We start from the raw sequence: 23,353 nt of genomic DNA, 5'->3' as shown, positions 1-23,353 counted from the left end.
CGGCGAGGCGGCGAGGCGGGGCGCGGGCCCTGTCTCTGCCTTTGTTCGTGCCCCCCCCACCCCCACCGCGGCCCGTGAGGCCGCCGCCGCCCTCCCCGCCTCGCCTGACGGCCGCCTCCTCGGCGGGTTTTGTGTCGGTCTCTCCCGTAGGATATGGCCGAGGTACCGCCGGGGCCTAGCAGCGTCCTCTCCCTGCAGGGGGACACGCTCTCTCCCTTCCCCGGAGGAGGAGGAGGAGGGGGGGCCGCTTCTTCCTCCTCCTCCTCTTCCACCTCCTTCGCTGCCGCCGCCGCCTGCACCGGGGCCCAGGACGAGGAGGCCGAAGAGGAGGAGGAAGAGGAGGGACTCGCGGGCGGACGGGAGCAGCAGCAGCAGCGAGGAGGAGGTGACGGCGGCAAGGGGGGGCAGCAGCAGCAGCACCGCCTCCACCACCACCACCCCCCGCACCACAACCACCAGCTCAACGGCCTCATCAGCCCCGAGCTGCGGCACCTCCGGGCCTCTCTCAAGGGCAAGATCCTCAGCTCGGAGGCCGGGGTAGCCCCCGAGGGGCTGGAGAACAAGCGAGCCAGCAAAACAATGGGCTCCGGACAGCAGCAGCAGTCGTCGCCCCCGGCCGCAGCACCGTGCTCGACCTCCCTTACCAACCACCTCGCTCCCCAGGGAAGGACTGCACCCTCTCCTCCTCCTCCTCCTCCTTCTCCCCCAGCAGCAACAGGGGACAGGAGCCAGCCTGCTGCCACAACTACAACTGCTGCTAAGAGTGCAGCCCGCAATGGACTGGCAGGAGGGACTGGCTTGGAGGAAGAAGAGCAGGAGGAGGGGGATGAAGGCGGGGAGGAGGAGGAGGAGGAGTCCCTGCTGCTAATCTCCAGGTCCTTAGCAGCAGCCTGCAGTTTGAAAGGCTCGGGAACGGACTCTCAGCCCGAGGAGGACCTAACGATACGATACGTCCGATATGAGTCAGAGCTGCAGATGCCCGATATCATGAGACTGATCACCAAAGATCTGTCTGAACCCTACTCCATTTATACATATAGGTATTTTATCCACAACTGGCCACAACTTTGCTTTTTGGTAAGTACGTGGAGTGGCAGGAATCRGGAGTGGTTTGGGCCTGGGGAGGGGAGGATTAAAAGGGTGATGTTTGTGGAAATACTTATAATATTCTTTTTATGGRTAAGGGGAAAGGACAAGCTTTTCTGGAAGCACTGATCACTAATGAATTGCCCTCACCACCTGTGCCTGTATAAAGTATATGCCTGAAGTTCGTACATTCATGAATAGATGTTCTGAATGGTGATGAAAGAGTTTGAAGACAGGGCTGATGTCTAGGAACTCAAGGGTTCTAACCTTGGTTTGGTCATTTTTATTGTTCTGTCTCAGTTTCTATGTTTTTATTTTCTTTAAAAAGAGTATTTAGCCCGTTAGTCTTTTGAATGCTTAGTAATTCTTGCACAATGGTTTTGAAGCAGACTTCAACAAGGCTAGCATACAAACGTTAAGTGGTAAGTGGTGAGACAGTGTTAAGGGTTTTGTAGACTCCTTGATTTGCTAGCTTACCCTAAAAAAAAAGACAATTACAACCGTATTGCTTTGTACAATTGTGATAGTGTATATGRAGTGTACAGAAATTTTCATATTGCTTAAACTGCTATGTAGTATTAATGACGTTTAGTTTCATAGTCTCCATACTGTACTATTGAAAAGATTTAGAAAGGCTGCGTTAAAAACTCGTATCAATGTTTGGTACTCTTTATGGAAGAGCAACTCTTGGGCGGTTTCAGAACTTGCATCTCAGTTAAAACACATGCTGTTAGGATGCTAATACATCCACAGATATATGAAACTGAGTGCAAATTGGCCTGAGGGGTGTATGTACAAGATGGGTCCTTGGCTGTGTGTGATCTTGCTCATAGGAAAATTTATATCTCTAACACAGAACACTTATGGGAGTGTATGRTACTTCCTTGCTAAGGTAAATGATACATTTTTCTCTCTTGATGCTTTAATCAAGGCTGGACACCTTTCTGAATGATACGCTTTAGCTGGAGCCAAGATACCCTTCAACTCAGGAGTATCTCAGTTTAATAGGATATGAGTACAGGAGGTTAGGCTAATGGAATCCATCTGGCCTTAAACTTCCTGACTGTTTTTGTTTTAGGATCTAGTATAATTTATAGCAGGATTTATATGATTTATATATAGGAGGATTTTCAGAATTGTGCTCCTTAAAACCCTAAGGAGAGAATACAGTAGGATTATAGGAAGTTGAGAAAAATATTACCTTCTGGAACAAAAACAAAATTATAGAATTATATGAAAACACTGTTCAATGTAAATTCATGATTGCCATTATGTTATTAACTACAAGCATGCTAACTGGAGCAGAGCTATATTTTTCAAGCATTGAGCCTATTCTAGCTGTGTGATTAAACTCATGCTGAAAAGAAATGCTTGTGAGCTACAAATGTCCCAAATGTACATTAAGTATATTGTTGGTAATGCCAAGGATATGTTGGCTGCTATAAGATCACAATGCATCTTTGTAGTCTTTAGATCTTTATTTTTTTTTTTGGTCATGAAAAGGTCAATGGCAAGTTGTTTGACAGAGCGCTAAAATATTTGATTTTTAATAGTTGTTTTTAAAACAAGTGCATGCAAAGAGCATCTTTTCACTCAAGGAAAAGATCTCAAGCTTATTTTCTAGTAACATCCAATTTTTTTAGTAGCCTTGAATCAACAAAACTTTTACTGAACTCTGCAAAGCTRCTCAGATTTGCCACTTTTATGAAGTGCAGAACAATGTAACGTGCACAAAACTGTAGAGAAGGATATATGGCTACATATGTCTAAAGGAATTCTCAAATTGTTTTACATACAATCTGAAACTTTTGCAATATGTTGGGTCAAAATTGATGGACTTTTGTGACTGGTTTTAGTATTTTTGACGTTTGTTTTTAGAGATTTTTCTTGTAATCTTTAAAACCTCTTCTCTTCTATGGAAATTGATTTGTTTCTACAGCTAATGAATTCCTAGGCTACCTTTCTCTAAAAAGTATCTTAAAATATTTATCTTCAGTCAGGGGCTATATATTCCAATTAGCAAGAACAGTGTCAGGACAATGATTAAAAAAAAAAAAATAGTAGCTGATCTCGCAAATTGTTTGCCATTAAAACCCTATGGTTTTGGTTTGGTTTTGGGAAGGAATCAGACTGTAACTCGATTGTATGTGGGAAAAAATACCTGTAGGGGTTCTATCGATTCTTTTAAGAAGTGGTAATGGTGAACTTTGGTGAAGTCTTTCAATACATACTCCACCATCTTTATAACACTGTCATGGGCATGTTCTCCTTTCACATTTTCACTAGTATGAGGGATAAGYACTAACACCAACTAAATTTGAAGACAGATGTGTGTTTTCCTTAAATGATCAGCAGTTGTTTCATGATGGTGCATTTGGTAAATTGTCTTAAAAGCCATAATTTTCCTTTGTAGCATTTTGGGTACTTGACAATGCAGAACTCTTTTTAGGGGGCATTATTAACACTATTCCTGTGGATGATGATCTAGCAGATTTGAAATTTCAGGAGTTCTGGCYTGGCCTTCTAAACTGTAGGGTCATTCTAGTGGCTAATGCGACCRAAAGAGGTGCTTGCTCTTCCTTTCTTGTCAGCCACCTCTTCTTCTCTTGTCTTAAGCTTTTGTGTTTATCTGATTTGGGAAGCTAAGCGAGCTGTACCCACTACCCCCAAAAGAGTAAAGTAATGGTCATAAGTGCATACGCACACATGCATGGTGCCAGTGTTGATGCAAACGAAGAAATGAGAATGGGCAGCTGGAGAAAAGGCGTAGGACCAGCTCTAGCTAGTCACTAGCTTTCTCTATCAGACTACTTCCTGTATGCTTAAAAAACAAATTCATTTTCTACTTTAAAAGGAACTGCAGATATTAGGAATTTTCAAAAAACATTCATTCTAACATCAAATTCATCTGTAAAACTRTCTTCCTGACTTTTGAGGTTACAAGCTGAAAGTTCTTGATACTCAATTCTGATGTTGCAGCATTACTAACTGGGCTGTTGCAAGGTAATAAGCTGCTGCTTCATAAGCTTCAGCTGTCTGCTTAAACTTGGATTTCATCTGTCTTTGGAAGAACAGGTTCCCACTGTGTGCTAAGGTATAGATGCTCTGTAAACTCTTGCTTTTTATTTGTTCCTAGGAACTCGGTCCAGTTTCTCTTCAAATGAAGTAGTATGACCATTTATCACTCAAAAAAATGACAGAGCAAAGCTTTCTTTTTCATATGAAATGTATTTAAACAGCACAACAGCTTTGTGTATTAATTGTAAGTGCATATTCAAAGCTGTAGATTCCTTTCAAAGTCTTTTTGTACCTTCTAGTCCTAGTACTGTTGGAGTTATAGCACTCCTTCCATTTAGAACTAATATATTAAATATTTGGAAATTTGTTTTCAAAATACATTAGTCTGGAAGAGGTGAGCTTGGGAAACCTTGCTCTGTTCTGAAGTTTGAGTTGGACAGGATGTAATAAAAGCAGAGTTCTGGCCGAGTGTTGTAGCCTCTCTTGTAACTCACCACACTGCACTGCTCAGCTCCCTTTTAAGAAAAATCTGGAAAATCCGTGCTTTTATTAGGTTCTTAACTTTGCCACTGGCAATAGTAGCTATTATAATTTAAACTTTGACAAGTTTAAAAATAACCTATTAATTCCATGTAAGTGGTCTTAAATGTGTTGTAAATCCTAAATGACTGCAGTTAAGATCTTGTTTTCTACTAATACTTGCCTTTTTTTTAAATTGGATTTTATTCAAGACTCAGCATCCTTCATGTAGAAATTAAGCCTTGTAAGACATCTTTTTTTTTTTCAGTTGTGAAGAACTTGGTGCATAAAAGAAGAACCAGAGAAGCCAGGAAACTGGCAAAACATTATAATAGCCTCATGGCAGAGTTAAGAATAAATTCTGTAACATCCATTTTCAGTTTGTGAACTGCTGTGACTCCTCTGTGTATTCCAGTTTCCTCTTAAGAATGATCACAGTGTCAGAGAGAGGCTTGCTGTGCTACTTCTCACTGTCAGAGGCTTTGTGAAAACTACAAACTACTCACTCAACTACACCTGAGTATTTAACAACTACTACTGTAGTTACTCTGACCATGCCCTTGCACAGGAAGCAATTACAAGCATCCAGTTTCCTCGACTGGAAACAGAGGTAGTGACTTAGTGATTTGCCTGCTGTTGTGCAGATCTGACTTAACTGTCAGACTTTAGGCTAGTGGCTGTAGCCTAAATGTATTCTCTGTTGGCATTCATTAACATGATCAACAAATGTAAACCAAAGTATTCATACAGGTCCATTTCTGTGACACTTCAGAATGGAATTTGGTGCATGTGTGAGTGGAGCTGTATTGTAAGAATACAAATCCTACTGCATTTGATTCATAAAGTATTTCTCCTGTAGGGGCTAATTGATTGTTTTAATCTTCTTTAAATGAGAATAAATATGACAGGAGTGTGAAGTGCAAAGCTAGCCTGTGGCTGCCAATTTTAATGCTATCTTTGCTAATGAAACGAATACCAATTGATTTATTTTTTTTGAAAGGTAATGTTCATGCTGATGGATAAAAGTTTTTGTGCTGACTCCTTAGTAATGCATGGTTGGAATATGAAGATACTGTAATCTTGTTTGTTTTAAGCATCTAAACTTCTACTTAAGAACCAAGTAATACAAATACTGAATTTGAATTCAAAGTATGTTAATTCTGCTGAAGGCTTAGACTTGAAGTAAGTCTTACARTATTCCATAGTGCTTATAGTATATAATACTCAGTAACTTGGGCCAGATTCTCTCCGTAGAGACTTCTGTGTTTAGAAGTACTCTCATGTACTTGAAAAGAGAATCTTTTGGCCCATAATGACCTTTCATAAATGATGTTATATGGGAACTACTTTTTCTCTTCCCTCCCCCCATTTCCAACTTCAGTGTGTTTTCGTTTAGGCTGTTTAACCTTCCCCAAGGAGTTAAATTATCCAGTTTTACATTACATTTTAGGTTCATTTTCAGCTTTAGATGAAGTTGGAGAGAAGGGGAAAGGAAGGGGAAAAGAAGAACTCAAATTAAGGGACAGATGCTGCATTCCCTATGTAAGTAGAATATCTATAAATTAACAGGCAGACCTACTTGCCTAAAGACACAGAAATAGATTCCTAGGTGTTCAAGGAACTGGTAGCAAAGCGATACTTTATGCAACTGTCTGGCAACAGCCGCAAAATCATTGAGTGTTTATTTACTTTGATCACTGAAACAAAAATTCTTTGCTGCTCATATGGTGTTTTAAATATGTGATATAGGAAAATAACTGTTTTAAAACTGTTAACCAAGAAAACACAGATCTATAATGACTAGAATGTTACTACTCTCGAAGTGTGTAAAAATTTATATATAATTCTTCACGTGACTGTTATGATCAACAATTTGCACATGTTCACTTCAGGGCAAAGCATAACTATAACACGTTAGTTTGGTGTGCTCCTTTTTTAAGCGAGGTGTAAGATTACATCTAGGTACTATGCATAATTATAGCAGTGTTATGAACAGTCTGATGATACTCGTTATTTAACTCCCTGTTTTTTTCTCAGGTCTGAACTGAGGAACAAAATTTGCCTTGACTGACACTTTGCGTACACCGTTTTAGTATATGAATACATTTTTTTTTTATTTTTTCTTTGAAATAAACTGTGTTTTAGGACAAACAAAAAACTGTTTAGAAGCGGTGTATTTCAGTTCACTGAGATCATGCTTTGTTTTGGGGGTTTTGTTTTTGTTTTTCTTTTTTTTTTTTTTTAAAAAAAGAAACTACTTGTTTTAGATTGTTTGGAGTTCTTGGATACTGTTAGTACAGTTTAAGTTCCTGACAAAGACTTAGCAGTAATTATACTTGCTTGATAAGCTTAGACACTATTAGAAGTTATTTGGGGGCTCACACTATATCATAGTGTTTTTAAACTGCAGCTCATTTGTTTTGAGCTGCTTCATTTCACCTTTGGTTGGGGCTCCTGGTTGATCACTAACTCTGCTGATAATCCCCGTTCAGAAGGAGGTGTTATACCATTATTTGTCTCAGAGCAAAACTCTGACTCTGTGYCTGCAGCATAATCTATATAAATGAGTCTTCTGCCCACAGAGTGAGAGTGGGCCTTCTTGTCCTACAAGCTGCATGCAGAAATCCGCAAAATGTTGTATGTACCACAGACTCTGGAGAAGCAAGCACTGCAAACGGTGTGCAGGTGGGCCTCTGAGGTCTGCTTACATCGGCTTTGGCAAGTCCTTTTTGGTCTGACTTATCTTAACTGCTGTGAATTTGGATTATCCAGAAGAGCTTGTGCCAGCACACGCTTGTGCCAGTCATGTGCTCCAGTTCCAGTTTAAGAGCTATGTGTGAGCTGAAGGCTAGTTTCTCCTGCAAATACAAGTCTCGTTCAGAGTTCTGTGGATCCATTTACACACCCATATGTACAATTGTGAGCTGCTTTTTTTTTTTTTTTTTTTTAATCTGTCTTTCCCTGAATGAATAGTGGTTTGTGCTCTCCTTGGACACTAGCCTCTGTTCTCTGCGTTATTCACTTTTAGTGCTGCAGGTTATAATGTCATCGATCTCTCTTACTGCCTAATCCTTCAGTTAACATATGATTTGGTTGTTCTTCCACTTGTTCTCCAGTGTATTTCATGGTAACATTTCGAGCGAATACCAGTGTATTTCATGGTAACGTTTCAGGTGAATACAGCTGTTATGCAAGTGGTTTGATAAGTGTTTGGGAAGAGTTTTTGCTTTGTTCTGTTTGTTTTAATGTTTCAGAACAGCTTGGTCTCCTTGACCGTACTTCTTGTGACACTGTCATTGGGATTAACCATCAAGTGCATGGCTCTTAACTGAAAATCTCTGAACAGTTGAGATGTGTGAAACTACATGCTTTTTTGTCTTTGCTTTGGATATTATCTGGCTAAAAGTGACAGTTACCAAAGACTAAATGTAAAAGCATTTTACTCTSACCCATTATGGACTTAACGTTAACACCAGGCCAAATCAAGCACGTTATCTGCTACAGCCCTTGTATACRAAATTGAGATCATTATAAAACAGAAATGGATTTTTTGGCAGCCCACATGAAAGAATATGATTTATGCCTTAACCTGTTCTCCTCCTCCCCCCACCCTCAACCACATGTTCTTGCACTTAAACTTCATGGARTAATACTGTGATTCTGTAGAGGATAACTTACTGTTTTTCAACAGATTGTAACTTTATGTGAAAATAATACAGGAATAAGAACTTTAATCTTATTTTTATTTTGGAGATGTATTTAAAACTTACGTAGTCTTTTTTATAGCTTTGTGCAGGCAGGTTTGTATGGATGTTTCATTTAAATTGCACTGTTGTGTGGGGTGGGTTTTTTTTGTATAGCATTGTAAATCAAAAACTGAGAATGCATGCATATATGTTTGTCTTTAAGGCCATGGTAGGTGAGGAGTGTGTAGGTGCCATCGTCTGCAAGCTGGATATGCACAAAAAGATGTTCCGCAGAGGTTATATAGCCATGTTAGCAGTGGATTCCAAATACAGAAGAAAAGGAATTGGTAAGAATAGCTTTTTGTTTAAAACAAACAAACAAAAAAAAAAAACTTACAAATCCTATAGTTTGTTGGGGTAGCTGTAATAAAGATTTATGCAAAAGTAGACTGCTAAATTTGGTGGTTTGTCTGTTGTCACTCACTGTCATCCCTGCCTTGCTCTGACGCATGCTCCTCAGCGTGGTACGTTTTTTGGTTTGATTTGGTTTTTAATTATAACCTGGAATGTTCATGCCATGTCAGATTTACATCTCGGATGTGATCAGGATGAAAAGAGAGGCCATCAGCAATCCCTTACCCCTGCAAATTATCAATACCAAATAAGTACAGGAATTATTTTGCATCCTTATATGTGCCCTCATCGTTTTATTTCCATGAAGTGTTCAGGCCATTTATTTTCAGTGAATTTATCCTCTGGCTTTTCCCTGTCAGTTATGCCCATAAAGAAGATTTAATACAGCAATGAACTATGTATAACCTGCAAAAAGATTAGTTGTGTATTAATTCTTGAATGACCRAAACTGAAAAGTGTTTTACTCAGAAGTTACTTGGTGAAGGAAACCACTCTTGGCAGGTGGTTTGCTCTCCTTTGTTAGTCAGTTTTGCCTGAACACGAGGTGGTGTTTTGTAGGTGGGTTTTTTTGTTTTTGCTTTTCCTTCCAACCCCCACTTATCTTTGGCTTGATTAAAGATCTGTTCTTTTGAGTTGGTTATTGTGAAGTTTCCTTCATTTTCTAAGATACATACATATATTTTAGCTTAAAATGTAAATGTCAGCTTTAAAGGCTGGAAGTGTGCTTCACCACTCACACTCAAKTGTTCATACTCTATGATTAAAGGCAGACTTGCAGTGGAAAAATAGGGGATATGTTAGAGAATGCTACCAGTGTGTTTGTTCTCCTCTTCAAAAAACAAAAACAGAAAAAACCACTAGTAGCGCTAATTATTATCATGACTAGTCAAGCATGTGGGAATATTTTTTTTTCAATACAGTTTGGAAGCCATTTGAGATTTTGCTAGTGGAGCATAGGGAAGAAGGCAGAGAAATAGCGCTTTCCTTTCTCTTTAGCTGAGTCATGAAGGAGCCTGCCATAATTTAATTGCAGGTGTTTGGATTCATAAGTAAATAAGAACAAATGCTGTTCTTGTGAATATCTCTGCAAGGTTTCTCCCTCTCTTTAGTCAATTCATAATTTTAGAATTATATAAATAGAATTTATATTTAAAGTTTTGCTTACTTTAACATAGTATAAATGTTGATTCTTTCCCTGCTTTYACTACCTTACTCTTTAAAATACGTAGTATTAATCTGAAGACTTGTTTTATATATAGTATGGTTTTATCATATGTTGAAATAAAAATCTTAATTGATAAAATTTTGAGAAATCTTTAAAACAATCTCTAGATTCCTTGGGGTTTTTTTTCCTTTTCCTTAGCCTTCTTATGGAAGTGAGATTTATGCAATTTCACTGAACAGCAGTTTTTTCCACTAATAACTTTGAAATCAACTTTCAATTTCACCCCAATTCTACAGACAGGTAGGGATATTACATTTGTAGATCTGTTGTGAAATGGATGAAAAATACTGATAAAGAATTAAATTAATGCTCGACTGAGGGGAAGGGATGGGCTTCAACCATACTGTCAGATACCAGCAAAACCAAATGGGAGGGAGCCACAAGAAAAGTGGTTTCATAAGTTCTGTTACTAATAGAAGTATTTATTTTAGTAAGAGGAAATTCCCTTGGAAGATGAATGTTCTTCAAGTACATGCCAACAGATTGACTTTAAATGCAACAAAAAGGAATGAATCACATCTTGGAAGGCTATATATAACACTATATTAAACATAGAAGCCTGGTTTTAATATTCTTGCATTAAAAGAATCTTGCATTCAGGCTCGAGTCTCTGGATAGCTCTGCTGGTGATTTTAATGTTCAAAGTTGAGACTGCAACTTGACTGCAAATTCTTTTTTTTCTCTCCTCCCCTAGGTGTTGTCATATGTATAGCCCAATTACTAGCTTTGTATAAATAAGTATCTTTTGCATTGCAACTGTGTTGACACATATTCAAATCTAAATTTCAGGTACAAACTTGGTTAAGAAAGCTATTTATGCTATGGTTGAAGGAGATTGTGATGAGGTAAGATTTTTTATAATCAAAAACTTGTTTGAGATATAATGTAAATGGTTTGTGTTCTCCTATACGTAGATTTGTTTTACAGATTTTTCTTTAGTCCTACAAGGTTTTTTGGTGGAAATCATATTGGTAAGCAGCTTTTCTGTCTATTATAAAGAAAAGATAACCTCAAAAAAAAACCTATATAGCACAAACAGAAGGATTTTCTAAATTTGTCATAAGTGTTCAAATTCAGTGCTTCAGGTTTTGTTTTGCTTTGCAAAGCTACACCAGCCTTCAGGAGTAGGTACGTTCTCCTCTGAAGACTCCAGTTCAAAGATGCAATTGAACCAGTGTAACTTGCATGTTGTATGTGATACTTCCAGAATACGAGATGATACTGGAATAGTGCTATAATACTGCAGAATATGATTTTATCACRGCAAGTYATCAGATTATGTCATCTCAGCAAGTCCTAAGGCAGTGCATAGGCATATTAGATAGCACTGACAGAACTGTATAATGATTTAGCATGTTAGTGAAAACTTCTTTACCAATGATTCAGTCATTTTTAAACTTTCTCTGACCTATATATTATTAGTCTCTCCTCCTACTACATTACAGTCCCTACTTTTTTTTGAGAGGGTTGGAGGAGAGTATATATGAAGCAACTATCTTAATGTGCCACATTTAGCTTGTGAGAAACTCTCCTTACATCCATTCTCCCTAATCCAGTTATCTATTCCTTTAACTCTTTCATCTGCTTGGTACAATGGAATTGTTAACTTCTTTCTAATAAATGAATGGTGTCACTTCAATGTGTTATACTTAGTGATCCTTTGATCTCTTTGTTTTCCTGTTTAAATTACTCCCTCAATTATCATACTACGGTGTGGTGAAGTTTTTCATGCAAAACTACAATTTTTGTTACAAGGCTTCTTGGCACATACTCTACTTTGTTTATTTTCCCATTAGTTGAGATATCCCTTCTGCAGAATACCTGTATGTGTTCTAACTTCAGGAAGTAGTTTGAGATGTTTATTCTTCCCTCCAGATCCCTTCATACTTCCATTTACGGATGTCTTTTCTGTAACCTAGGTTGTACTCAGACAGTGTAGTGCAGTTTGATACTTCTATGCTTGTTCTCTAGGTTCTTTGTTTTATCTTGTGTTGTCTTTATACTTGTCATCATATATCATAATAATGTCATATATATCATCATAAGTAATACACTTTACCCTAACCCATTTTACTACTTGCTACTGTGAATTAATGGAGAAAAGGGTTTCTTCCCCATTGCTTTCTTTTGTGGTCTTGAAATCATTTGCCATTGTTAAGTATCCAAGATTTTAAACTGAAGAATATCACTGTAAGTACTGTTATCTTAACATTACAACAAGAGAACTGAGATGCAGAGAAGTGCCCACTATCATTAGAGAAGTTGGTAGTGGAACTAGATTTTTCTATCCCCAGCCACCAGAGTTCTAAAACCTCATTATGTATGCATGTGTATGTGTACTACTTCTCATATAACTTCATTTCTAAATTGAACCATCTAACTGGTATACACATAATGATCTCCCCTGTTCTTTTTTCCACTGCTTTAACATGAGCCCAAGAGCTCTTCTTATTGTTTTATGTCTTTGTAAAAATGAAATAAATGTGATAGGGACTGCAGGCTACTGTTCACTAAGACCTCATTAAGTCATAGATTTTCATCTGTGGTGCTGTGTAAAAGCTTTATACTAAATTTGTAAGGCATTTTTCAAAGACAAGTGCTATCCCTATTTAATCAAATATACCTCAATCCAAGCTTCTTGAAGTGTGTGCTGGACGAGGGCAGGCATATTTCAGTTTGGAAACTGTGTAACTGTTTTTGTGGGATGATGTTTCTGAACTAAGTATGCCCTGCTTTTGGGGGAGCTTTTGCCTGAGCTTAGATTCTGCTGGCACTGTTAAAATTTTTGAGATGAAGCCTCATATGTCCAGGCAGCTTGGAGCACAAACAGAGTGTGTTTCTGGCTTCTTACACTGGTCATCAGAGGCATTTCAATACCAATTTGATAAACAGAAAAAAGAACAACATAAAATAGAGGTTATCTGCAGCCAAACAGCAAATGTCTTCAGGTTTTCTTTTATTCTTTGCCACAAAGTTTAGGCATATGTGGTACAACAATAACAATGTTGGCGACTTGAACCTCCCAATGGACTGCAGAAAAATTTTTGATCATGATCAGCATTTGAAAAATCTACCTAGCCATTACTTAAGACTCTCCCTGACAGAGCTGACAGACTTCCCCTCACCAGATTTTACAACAGTTGTTGGGAGAGCAGTTTCTAGCAATGTGATTGATGCCTAGCTGACCAGATACGAAGCAGTGCATCAGAGTAGCTTGTGTCCGTGAGGTTTGTACATAGTTAAATTATCTCTGCTCTTAAGTTGTTTTTTTTTCTTTTTTTTTTCCTGCATCCTCTAATAAATCAGTAGCAGGATGAAACAAGATGCTGGTACTTGAAATAGAATGGGCTGCGATTGAAAAATATTATTTTTGTGAAACTTGCTCAGAATATGATTATTAAAACATGAATAGGTATCTGTGGGTGTGGTTAGAACACTTTTGAAGGCTGCTTGGAAACTTTCCTTCAATCTTATTATGGGAAGATGCAGTAAGTATTCAATTCTGAATAATTTGTGACATACAATCTGATAAATGTTTATTTCAGTATAACATTTTTCAAAGTGCTGTAGTACTTTTCAAAGACTTTATGGGTATGAAAATTGACTTCTGGAAAAAAAAAGGGGGGGGGTTGTGCAGCACCATAGATGAAAATCTTTGAAAATTATTAGTGATGTGCTGGCATTTCAAAATTTGATAAAACATTTGGTGATTAAAGTTCTTGTCAGGGTGGGGGGGGGCTGTGGAAGGGTGGTTTGGTTTGGTTTTCTTCCCCAAAGCTCGTTTGATGGGAAGACACTAAGCCAGGCCCAGGGAGCAAGTGATTTTACCGTGTGAATTTCTGCACTCAGCCACCTGCTTTTGAGGTAGCTTATGCAGTGCACGGTGCTTCAAAGCTGAGAGGCAAAATACTGCCAGCCAGAGGTTGCTTCCTGGCTTGAGGATTTGGGGAGGCAAAGGGAAGAGGTGAATTAGCTGGGATGGAATCATTGTGGAAGGGAGGCCTGGAGGTGGTCGTGGGCTATGTTAGAACAGAGAGGAGAGGGACAATCTGACATTTGGGGTGGGTGGTTGAATTAGAAATAACCTTCAAGCCTGAAGAAAGTGTTCAACAGCATGCGTTAAGCAGGAGTTTCTGGATATGATGTTACAAAACTTGAGGGATCTTCAATTTTGACCTTGGCGAGTTTGTCAGGCGTTGGATGTTAATGAATTCTGACACTTGGGATAGTGAACTAATGATTTGCAAGGTTGTATTAGGCTGTACTTTCATTAGTCACAGTGATTTAGAATAGTTTTCCTGGTTGTACAGTAAATGTGAGCTACCTWATGCAGTGTCCTGATTTAGTATTTAAACAAACAGGTGAGGGTGAATACTTTTCTCTYGTATTTCCAAAGTTTTGAAGGAAGGTTTTTCTTTTGTTTGTTTTTTGTTCTTTTCTTAGTGTAGAAAACAGAGTAAGTGCTAAATTCAGCAAGTTGGGTACCTGTCTCTTGTACTTTTGCTTGTTTCTTTTCTTTTTTTTTTTTAGAGAAGCAATTTTGAAAAGTTGTTAAGACCTTCATGTAGAATTGTTACATTCCTTAAACTCAGGAGAATGGTTCATTTTTCATGTAGGATCAGTGAAATCATGTAGGATTGTTCATATAAGTTTCCCATCTGTAATGAGACTGCAGGTAATCTGCTATGCAAATCTTCAACACCACATGTTACATCACTGCGATACCATGTAACTGCTAGCTGATGAAAGGAAGACTTTAAGTGCAAATGCTAAAGCATTTTTAAAGAAATATGCAGAATGTGAAAYGGAATTGCAACTGACAAAAATTTCTATTGAAACTTTAAAGTGTTCATGATAGATTATGGCTATGACATGTTAAAAATGAAATGGTCTCTTTAACAATGCCGGCAGGTGTGTCATTTTAATTCAGTACCACATTTTTTTTAATTACATGCATTACTTTTATACAATTCTATCTAAAAATTATCGAACAGTTGACATCTTAATTTATTCATAATCTACAGATAATTTAATATATTAAGCAATTATTTCAGGTACTATCTTTCTTTWAAACTTTAGACTGTTAAACTGATTAAAGATACTGGACAGGCACCCGTAACTTGATTCTGTTCATCTGCCAAACGTATTTGTAAGAATAACAACTTGTTCTGTCAGTGCTGAAAGAATTTTTTCTTCTTTTGTTTATTTAATTTGGCTCTATTCCATGACTTGGTTTCTAAGCTTGAGTTTGTTCAAAGTTTGAACTGAGCAAGAAAGCTTGTCCTTCTTTTTTTTATTCCCCATTTATGAATAATTTCTAGGTATGTATGAGAATATAACAGAAAACATCTTTGCTCTTACTATAGAAGAAGATTCCTTGTTTCTAAAACSCAATTAAAGATACTAGAGATAAATGTTAGGCTTATGAATTTTCGGATGCAGGAGGAAACGCAGTTTTCAGAAGGATACAACTGCAGAAAATGCTGTTAAACCCAATCTTCACAGATTCTTCACAGAATCAAGCTAATGAAACCTAGATAAAATAAGACTGGGCTCCATTATTAGGTACRGAAATATTCTTCAATTACAAGTCTCTCTATTCAAGCAGGTTGAATTGCCATCCTCGTTGTTTAACTCTAGTTAACTAAMCTATTTTTCAGCAATACAGTGGATTGATAGTAAGCGATCCAAATTATGACAGAATTACTTTCTCAAAGAATATGTAGTTACTAAGGATGTTGAGGTACTTTGATGTTAGGATCACAGTTTAAGGAGAGTTCGGATTTTTGTTTCTACCASGAATTGGTGGACATGGCCATGTCCTAATCACTTAATCTTTTTCTATGTGCTTCTATGTTCTTATTCATAAAAAACATGAAATAGTGAAATAGTAGGATGTGAGGCTTTTTTCCTCCTGATGATGAGCATCATTTAAAATAGAAAAGAAAACAGATAGCAAAAGTAGTCTTAGCTATGCTTTCTCAGTCACCAAGAGTCACTGTTTAAAAAAACAACTTTTGTCATTCCTAGAATGAATTCCTATAGGATCATTCTGTTCCTTCTAGTATGGCCGTGTTTTTAACCCTTCGTGAGATCATATGCACAGTATGTTTAGGTCAGGGAATTATTTATCGTTTATTAAGTCTTTCTCTCTAAGAAATACCAGAGCACATCTATTTCATTAGCTTTCAAGATGAGCATTTACTCAAGTACTGGGATTCCAGCAAACCTGAATTTCAACATTTAACCACTCCCCTAAATTCAGCGATCTGCAGTGTTGGACCCCCCCTTAGCATTGCAAGGCATGCTTGCAGTTGATGCAGACATGTTGTATCACTCTACCAGGTTACTAAACATTTATGAGAGAGAATGCTGTTAGTTGCCACAGTTCAAGTAAGTCTCCTGCATTGTAGTTCTTACATGGGTCAGATTTTCTGACTGGCATAATGCTTTGTTTTGATTTGAGTTTAACAGTTATACAACTTGCATAACTATATAGAAGATAGCAAACAGTTCAGGAGAACTATTGCACTTCCATAATTGGTCACAAATTGATATTTATTCATTTTAAAAGATTATAACTGATAGTAATTGATCAAGTCACAGGACCTGATAATAGTTCCAGTAAGGTGCGAGCATATATTTAAGAAAAGAGAAATTCAATCTCTGATTCTTCCCATAAGACTAAGAATCAAATTAAGTTGTCTCAAGAATACTGGTACAACATACTGACCTGCTGTAATTTAAGAATTCTGGCTATTAATATTTTAATGCATGAATTCTAGTTGCTTTTAGAAAAAAATTACTCCAAATTTTATTTGCCCTTAATGTATGTTATCTGTTGGTGGTTAGCCCTGAATTTACTGTTGTTTTTACATTTGTATGTTGAGCTAGGGCAGAATTTTCCATTGGAATGTGGTCGGAGTGACTTGAAACTTGAGTAATGGTCAAATATACATGTAAAATGGATAGTTGGATCTTATTGAAGGTAACCAGTCTAACTGCTGGCTGCTTCCCTTTCTGATGCTGGCTTAGACACTCCTCAGGCTGCAGAAAATAAACCTGATGGAAAGCAAAATCAGTAGTTTTCTGCCCAGGTTGCTTTTTGAAGTGGCTCAGCAACAAGTCCAGTGAGCTGGCAAAACAGACGAGGGGGAATGGAAATACATGTCTGGTGGTTCTGGGGCCACAGACTCTATAAGGCTTAAACTGGTGTACAGAAATAGAGGWTAATATTTTATTCCTGAGTGTTCTCTAATTTTACTACTTTTTGTTGGAAGGGAAAGGAGCCCTGGATTTTGAGGGTGAGGTAGATGTGAGCAGGTTGTTTCGTTTGGGGGGGGGGTTGTTTGTTTTTAAGGATTTTGGTGTAGATGGTTCTAACTACATACAATGCATATCAAACAATAGTTTAGAAATAACTGTTGATGGCTGCAAAAATTACATAGGTTGTGATTTCATTACGTGGTCTTTCTACACTGTTCATCAGCTCTTCTTTAATATGTAAATGTACAAGATTGTGGAATTATGTTGTCTTGTCAGCTTATTAGTTTRTCTGGTGTTCTTGAGTAACCATGACCTGTCTCTAATAGCAGAATCTTTAAAGGTATGTTGGACAACACTAGACAAAACTTTTATTATTATTATTATTTTATTATCATTTGGAATGGGTAGATGGCTCAGCCATACACCGGACCTTGGTTCAGTGCATTTGGAGAAAAGAGGGGAAAAAAATACTCAGAGGTGTATTCCGGCAGTTTTATGTTTGTTGTTAATGCCAGTGTAATTTTCTTGCCTATACTTGAGACTTCTGGGGCACTTTTGACCCCTTGCTTAGCTTGGACTACACTTAGGTTTGAGCTGAGCTGTTTATGACAGATCTTCCTGTGGCTGGGGTCTTATCAACACAGGGGAAAAAAAAAAGAAAAAAAGAAAAAAAAGGGGGGGGGGGGAACAGGAAAAAGCTACTAGTAGCTATTTCTTCCTAGCTTTTGCAAGACTAGCTGGAAACAGTAAATGCCAACACTCCTTAATCTTCTTAAACCAGTGTATTACTTCAAATTTAATTACATGTCCTTTCTTTCCTCACCAGAATTAATTATTTCTTAGGCAGGTGTTTTGAGCTCCTTTTTTGTTCATAATCTCTCACAGATGGGGGATAGCCCTTGGCTCTGAAAGCTTGGTGTGTGCCACCCAAGGAGCCCAGTGTTGGACTTTCTGAGTCTGGGATCTATGTAACGTGCGCTCTGATTTGCATTTGGGTTACTTCTGTGGAGCACAAATACTACAAATGTTTCTTCTGACATCTGGTCACAGAATACTGAAGTTTRTGTCTAGGTCTAAATCTATTAAATTATGAAGTAAAAAGCTACTCAGTGACTAAGCAAAATCAATTTTCTGCTAAATTCTTGTACATAAAGAAGTTGAGTTGCTCACACAAAATTGACAATGTTTTATGAATTGGATGCTAGGTTATTCAGATTTTTTTTAGATATTAGGTAATTAGTTGCAAAACTATTTACAGCAAAAAGCTGAAATCTCGATATCGGTTAGACTTGCTTACAAGTACTATTGTTGAATAACTGTWAAATTGTATTTCTAAATGTGGGGGTAGATAGGGATTGCTTGRACAAGCTAGGACAAGGAAAAATTAATTCCATTCATTGCTAGTAAGTGTACCTTTAAATAAAAACTTTACAGTTTTGTTCAGTAGTCATGTAATCTGAAGAATACACAACTGCTTCCTAATATGACATGTTCTGTCTCTTTTTTTTTTCCCTTGAAGGTTGTTTTGGAAACAGAAATCACAAATAAGTCTGCTTTGAAACTTTATGAAAACCTTGGTTTTGTGCGAGACAAGAGGCTGTTCAGATACTATTTAAATGGAGTTGATGCACTGCGTCTTAAACTATGGCTGCGTTAAAAGAAACCGTCACATCAAGCGATTGACTTCCCAACAGCGCAGAGTTGTCCTTTGCATGCAATGCAATTTGTACAAAATTGCTTTGCAAGTGGACTTAGTAATTTCCATGCAGCTCTTACCTATCAGTGTCTCATTGAGTGTCGCACATATTTGTTGCACTTTGGCATGGCGCATTTGTTCAGAATTAAAACAGATTGTTTCAAACTTCAAGTTCTTTTGGTACCAGCAAGATGTGCCAGTTGATAGCCAAGATACGTTCATTCATTTGCAAGTCTACTGACTGTATTACATACACAGTGAACATTTTATCAAAGAACCTGTATGTGGAACACGACTTTTGGTTCCAGAAAAAAGCCAATGTAGATTGTAAAATTCTATAAGTATACTAACATTTCATACAAAAAATTGCCATAGTTTTCTGGAAAAAGGCTTCAATTTTAGGTTTTATTTTTCAATATTGAATTTTCCATTCTTAAATATTGGTACCTCAGTGATTAGTGAATGAAAAAATGTATTGTAGGGTGGGGTGTGTGTTACAATGAGTAACAGTAACAATTAAATCGCGTCTGCCAGTGCCTGTATAGATAAGTATATTTGTCTTCACCTCTAAGTTTGGAGTGCATGCTTTTATTCTTTTACTTTCTTCGATTGTCTTTGCAAAAAAAAATTCTGCTTTTATTTAAATTCCGGATTTGATAATAAATTATTTCAGATTTTTATAATTTGGATACTTCTCCCAGACAAGGGTTTTGAAGGCCCTTCTTTTCTTACAGCAAGAAGTGTAAGCTATTTTGAAAAACTTGAGTAGCTGCTAAAAGAGAACCTGATGTCACCAGTAAATCTGCTGGTTTTGGATGCACTTTTTTTTTCCAAAAGATTGAGGGACTTCTTTTAAAAGAAGATATAGAAAATTAATGTAAATTGGTGATGATTTTATTTAATCAAAATTATAGCTAGAAGCTCTGAAAAACAGCTATTTTAAAATAGTTGAACAATTCTTTTTCAGTTTGCTTTGCTTCAGTGTTCTAAAATGCTTCAATCCTTGGTTTTTGGTCTTGGAAATAAATTTCAAGGTGTATGGTATCCATTTTTTTTAGCTGCTCTCATTTTCTCTAAACTTACATGAGTTAAATTATTGGGGATTTTTTTACCTCCAAAATCAAAGCAGCGGGGAAGGGACTTCTCCCTCATTCTCTCTCTCCTTCTTTCCATCTGTCTGTCTTTTTTTTTTTTTTTTTTAATTGGGTTTACATAGGTTTTCCCAAACTCATCAATTCAGTAATTACATTGTCAAGGCTTTCTTGTTCAGTGTGATTATATAGCCCAGTTCTATGAATCTGTTGGTTTTTTTCACTTTGAAAAAAGATGTTAGTCGACTTGTGGAAGAAGCTATGTAATCCATGGAAAAGGATGAACTCGGTGAATCCGCTCTTCTGTAGCTGAGCGTACTATTCAGATTTGCCTTACTATTATTTTTTGTTTGTTTGTTTTTTTAAGGGTTTGGCTTGAGTCATGGGTTTGTTTTGTTTTTTTGCTAATTACTGTACATTTAAAAACAAAACCAAAACCCCTACCTCCAGTAACGTTTGGAAAAAGTCCCTGTGCAGGAAAACTGGATTTAAAGGATAGCCTTATTTTGCACAGACCAATCGTTCACATGGTGATGGGCATTTCTTACCATGTACAAATTACAAGTTGTATTTGAAAATAAAAAATTTTAATTGCCATTAGCCCTTCTAAGTTTTCTGCTTGTAGACACCATTTGTGCTTTTGAGGGGGTTGTTCCTCTCGATAAAGAAAGCTCATATTTGAAATGGTACCTGAGACAAGCATCATAAACTGCAGTCTGCTATTCCCAGAACATGCTGGAGTTTGGAATAAAACCTAAAACCTCTGTGCTGCTACTGCTGCCTTGCAACATACCTAAAATATATTCTGAGTGGCCCGATTTGTCAGATATTTCTGTTGTCCTGAGCAGGTTATCCAGAGGTATCATTCACAATTAAGGCTTAAACATTGGGAATAGGAAATCAGAGAAACTAACCCAAACCAGAAGCAGTCTGATCTGTGTCTTGGTAGCTTAGGACGTAACGACTGCTCTGGCTTGCTTGAGCTAATGAGACAGATAAGGAGAGTTTCAAACCTTGTTAACAGCTATTGGACTTGTATCATAAACTCCAGACCGGGCTGTCTTGTGTCTGCTGATTCTGGAAAACTGAAAAGCCAGATAGGCAAGTTTTCTATTGGTTAATATTTAAACTACGGGTTTCTTCACATTCAAAAGCTGGCTTAGAAGCTAGCCCGAATCATTTTTCACAAAGGCAACGCCAAAAAATATCACTGTGGAGCAAATTTCAAATACAATTCTGTTTGTTTATTGTAAGAAGCAATTCTCGCCATGCAATTTATGAAAATACTGTGCAAAATAGGTGCACATTTCTTTTCAAAAAGCATATTACCTGAAAGATTCTAATATTGCTGCTGTGTAACACACAGTTCACTACAGAAGATACTGAAGCTGTATGTGTTGGTTTGTATTAAAACAGATTTATTCTCTGTGTTGCTTGGGATTGGGTGTCAGGGTGGGAAATTAAAAATTTGCTAAGAGATGAAAATAGGTTTTCAAACGAGATCTAGCAAAGAAAAGTTTAGTTGGTTATTTCTCATGTCTGTTGCTAAAATACAGCCCTCTCTCACCTCTTTTGCATTGACAAATCTAACTAAGGAGTTGATTACTTTTATGTTTAACTTTACCCAAATATTGCTACTGGCTGACATGTCGGAATGGATGTTTGCATTATACTGGGTTTTGTTCTGTTTTGTTTTGTTTTTCCTTTAAGCAAATGATCCAGGTTCATCACCGTCAAGAAAAGTAAGCATAATCTAATTGGCATTGCCTAGTACATCACAAACTGTTTTGGGGGGCACCACAAGAGGTTGCTAAAACTGAGTGCTATGTTTAAAAAAAAAAAAAAAAATCAGGTCTTGTATAAACATAACAAACTGTGTTGGAGTTCAGGTATCAGATGGGCATCTGTGAAAATACCAAGTGTATCTGAAAATACTGGACTGCTGTTTGGAGTGGGTTATATTCTGCTGTCCCCTTACCCTTTTTGATGAGAACAAAACCAGTGGGGTTATGAAATGTACAAGCTGTCTCAATACAATGCAGTCAAATAAATGGTTAAGTTGTTTATCTACTTCCTTTTGAATGGACAAGTTCCAGTGATCGGTTTGCTTTGTCCACAAAATACGTGAATGCACACTTCTCGAGAGAAATGGTGGCAGGATTTTGTATAAGAACACTGTAAACATATATTTTTTTTTCATATCGCTATTTGATTTAATATCCATGCCTGTGTTAGAGTCTTTGAATAGCATTTGTATGAATTTCGGTGTCATAACTGAACTAAAACGTGTGTTAAGTTTTGACTAACGTAGTAGTCAGTGCGGGCTCTCACGGAAGATAAGGATTTTCTTATTTCAGTGAAACAAGCAGGACTTGAGAACGGTTTGTAGCCCTTGCAAAGATTCAAACAAGCTCTCTTAAAAGCRTACGCAGGAGCCTGTGGGTTTTGAAAACTTTATTTCATCTGCAAAGAATTTGTCAGCAAGCATTGTGCGTGTTTTTTACCATATTTGTAAGAGGTGTGTGGATGTATGACAGTTGCAGCTAACATATCTACTAGAGATTGCTGAGCACCTGACAGCAGCCTGAAGTCTTCTGTTCTTCTGCCTTCTGATTCATTACAGCGAGGCTGTTTGAATACTGGTCTGTCATGAAGTAAGGCTTCGCAGACGTTTTATTACTTCTTCCAAGCACTGAATACATTTCCTTCTCTTTGTCTTAACAGTAGGAACTGTTGGGTGTAAATGGGAATTTCTTTCCAGCTTTAGGAATTGGCTGCTGGATGTTACTCTCTGCCTAGTTATAAAACACAGCAACAAAGAGCGCTGCTGTGTGTTCACTCCTCAGGTTCCCCCACATCTTGAATTCTATGCAAGACATGGGTTAAACTATTTTTTTTGTCTTACACTGCAATATATTTATAAAACTTGCCTGCAGGTAAGATACATGGGCTAAAATAGATTTGAGTGGTCTCAGCATTTCTTTTAATGTAAATTTATAAGTAGTCTTTTGGTTATAGCTACTTCAGATTATACAAGAACGTTTAATGCTCGTACTGGTTTGCTGATATTTTTTAGGAATAAGTGTTTTATGTTRCCCATCCATGCACACTTTTAAATTCTGCGATTTCTTTAAATGTACAATACGGAGGGATCCTGAGCCCGGACTTGTACAGCGGCAAGGGCAATGTCCCTTGGTCTGCACAGAGGGCTTTGCGAAGGAAGCAGAGTTTTCCTATTGCTGTCTGACTTCCTGTGGGGAAGATGGGACTGTGGCTAGTCTTTACTCTTGGTCATTGCTCTTTACCGTTAAGGTTCAAGGGTGAGGTAAAAAGCCTGAAATTCAGAGGAGAT

General features: G+C 37.5%; 1 protein-coding gene across 3 annotated transcripts; it reads left to right on the top strand.

The window, feature by feature from the left end:
- The first annotated feature begins 59 nt into the window (after positions 1–59).
- NAA30 (N-alpha-acetyltransferase 30, NatC catalytic subunit) lies at positions 60–22,071 on the top strand. 3 transcript variants are annotated; one of them, XM_085315085.1, is made up of 4 exons: positions 60–1,077; positions 8,533–8,656; positions 10,738–10,793; positions 18,734–22,071. In XM_085315085.1, the coding sequence occupies exons 1-4, from the start codon at positions 154–156 to the stop codon at positions 18,869–18,871; spliced, it is 1,242 nt and encodes a 413-aa protein (XP_085171211.1). In that variant the 5' UTR covers positions 60–153; the 3' UTR covers positions 18,872–22,071. The 3 variants fall into 3 exon arrangements, with proteins under 3 accessions (XP_085171211.1, XP_085171212.1, XP_085171213.1); XM_085315086.1 differs by lacking the exons at positions 8,533–8,656; positions 10,738–10,793; XM_085315087.1 differs by lacking the exons at positions 8,533–8,656; positions 10,738–10,793; positions 18,734–22,071 and adding an exon at positions 7,192–7,565.
- Positions 22,072–23,353: the final 1,282 nt, after the last annotated feature.

Source organism: Rhea americana, unplaced genomic scaffold, assembly GCF_003343005.1.
Source record: "Rhea americana isolate MKP2758 unplaced genomic scaffold, rheAme1 scaffold_42, whole genome shotgun sequence".
Classification (NCBI taxonomy): Eukaryota; Metazoa; Chordata; class Aves; order Rheiformes; family Rheidae; genus Rhea; species Rhea americana.
This window is presented reverse-complemented; position numbering and strand designations above follow the sequence as displayed.

Bases quoted from the DNA above. Each gene is read 5' to 3' on its own strand.
- NAA30 (XM_085315085.1), top strand. From the start codon at position 154: ATGGCCGAGGTACCGCCGGGGCCTAGCAGCGTCCTCTCCCTGCAGGGG. The intron at 1,078-8,532 runs GTAAGTACGTGG...TTTGTCTTTAAG, and splicing joins GGCCACAACTTTGCTTTTTG to GCCATGGTAGGTGAGGAGTG. The intron at 8,657-10,737 runs GTAAGAATAGCT...TCTAAATTTCAG, and splicing joins ATACAGAAGAAAAGGAATTG to GTACAAACTTGGTTAAGAAA.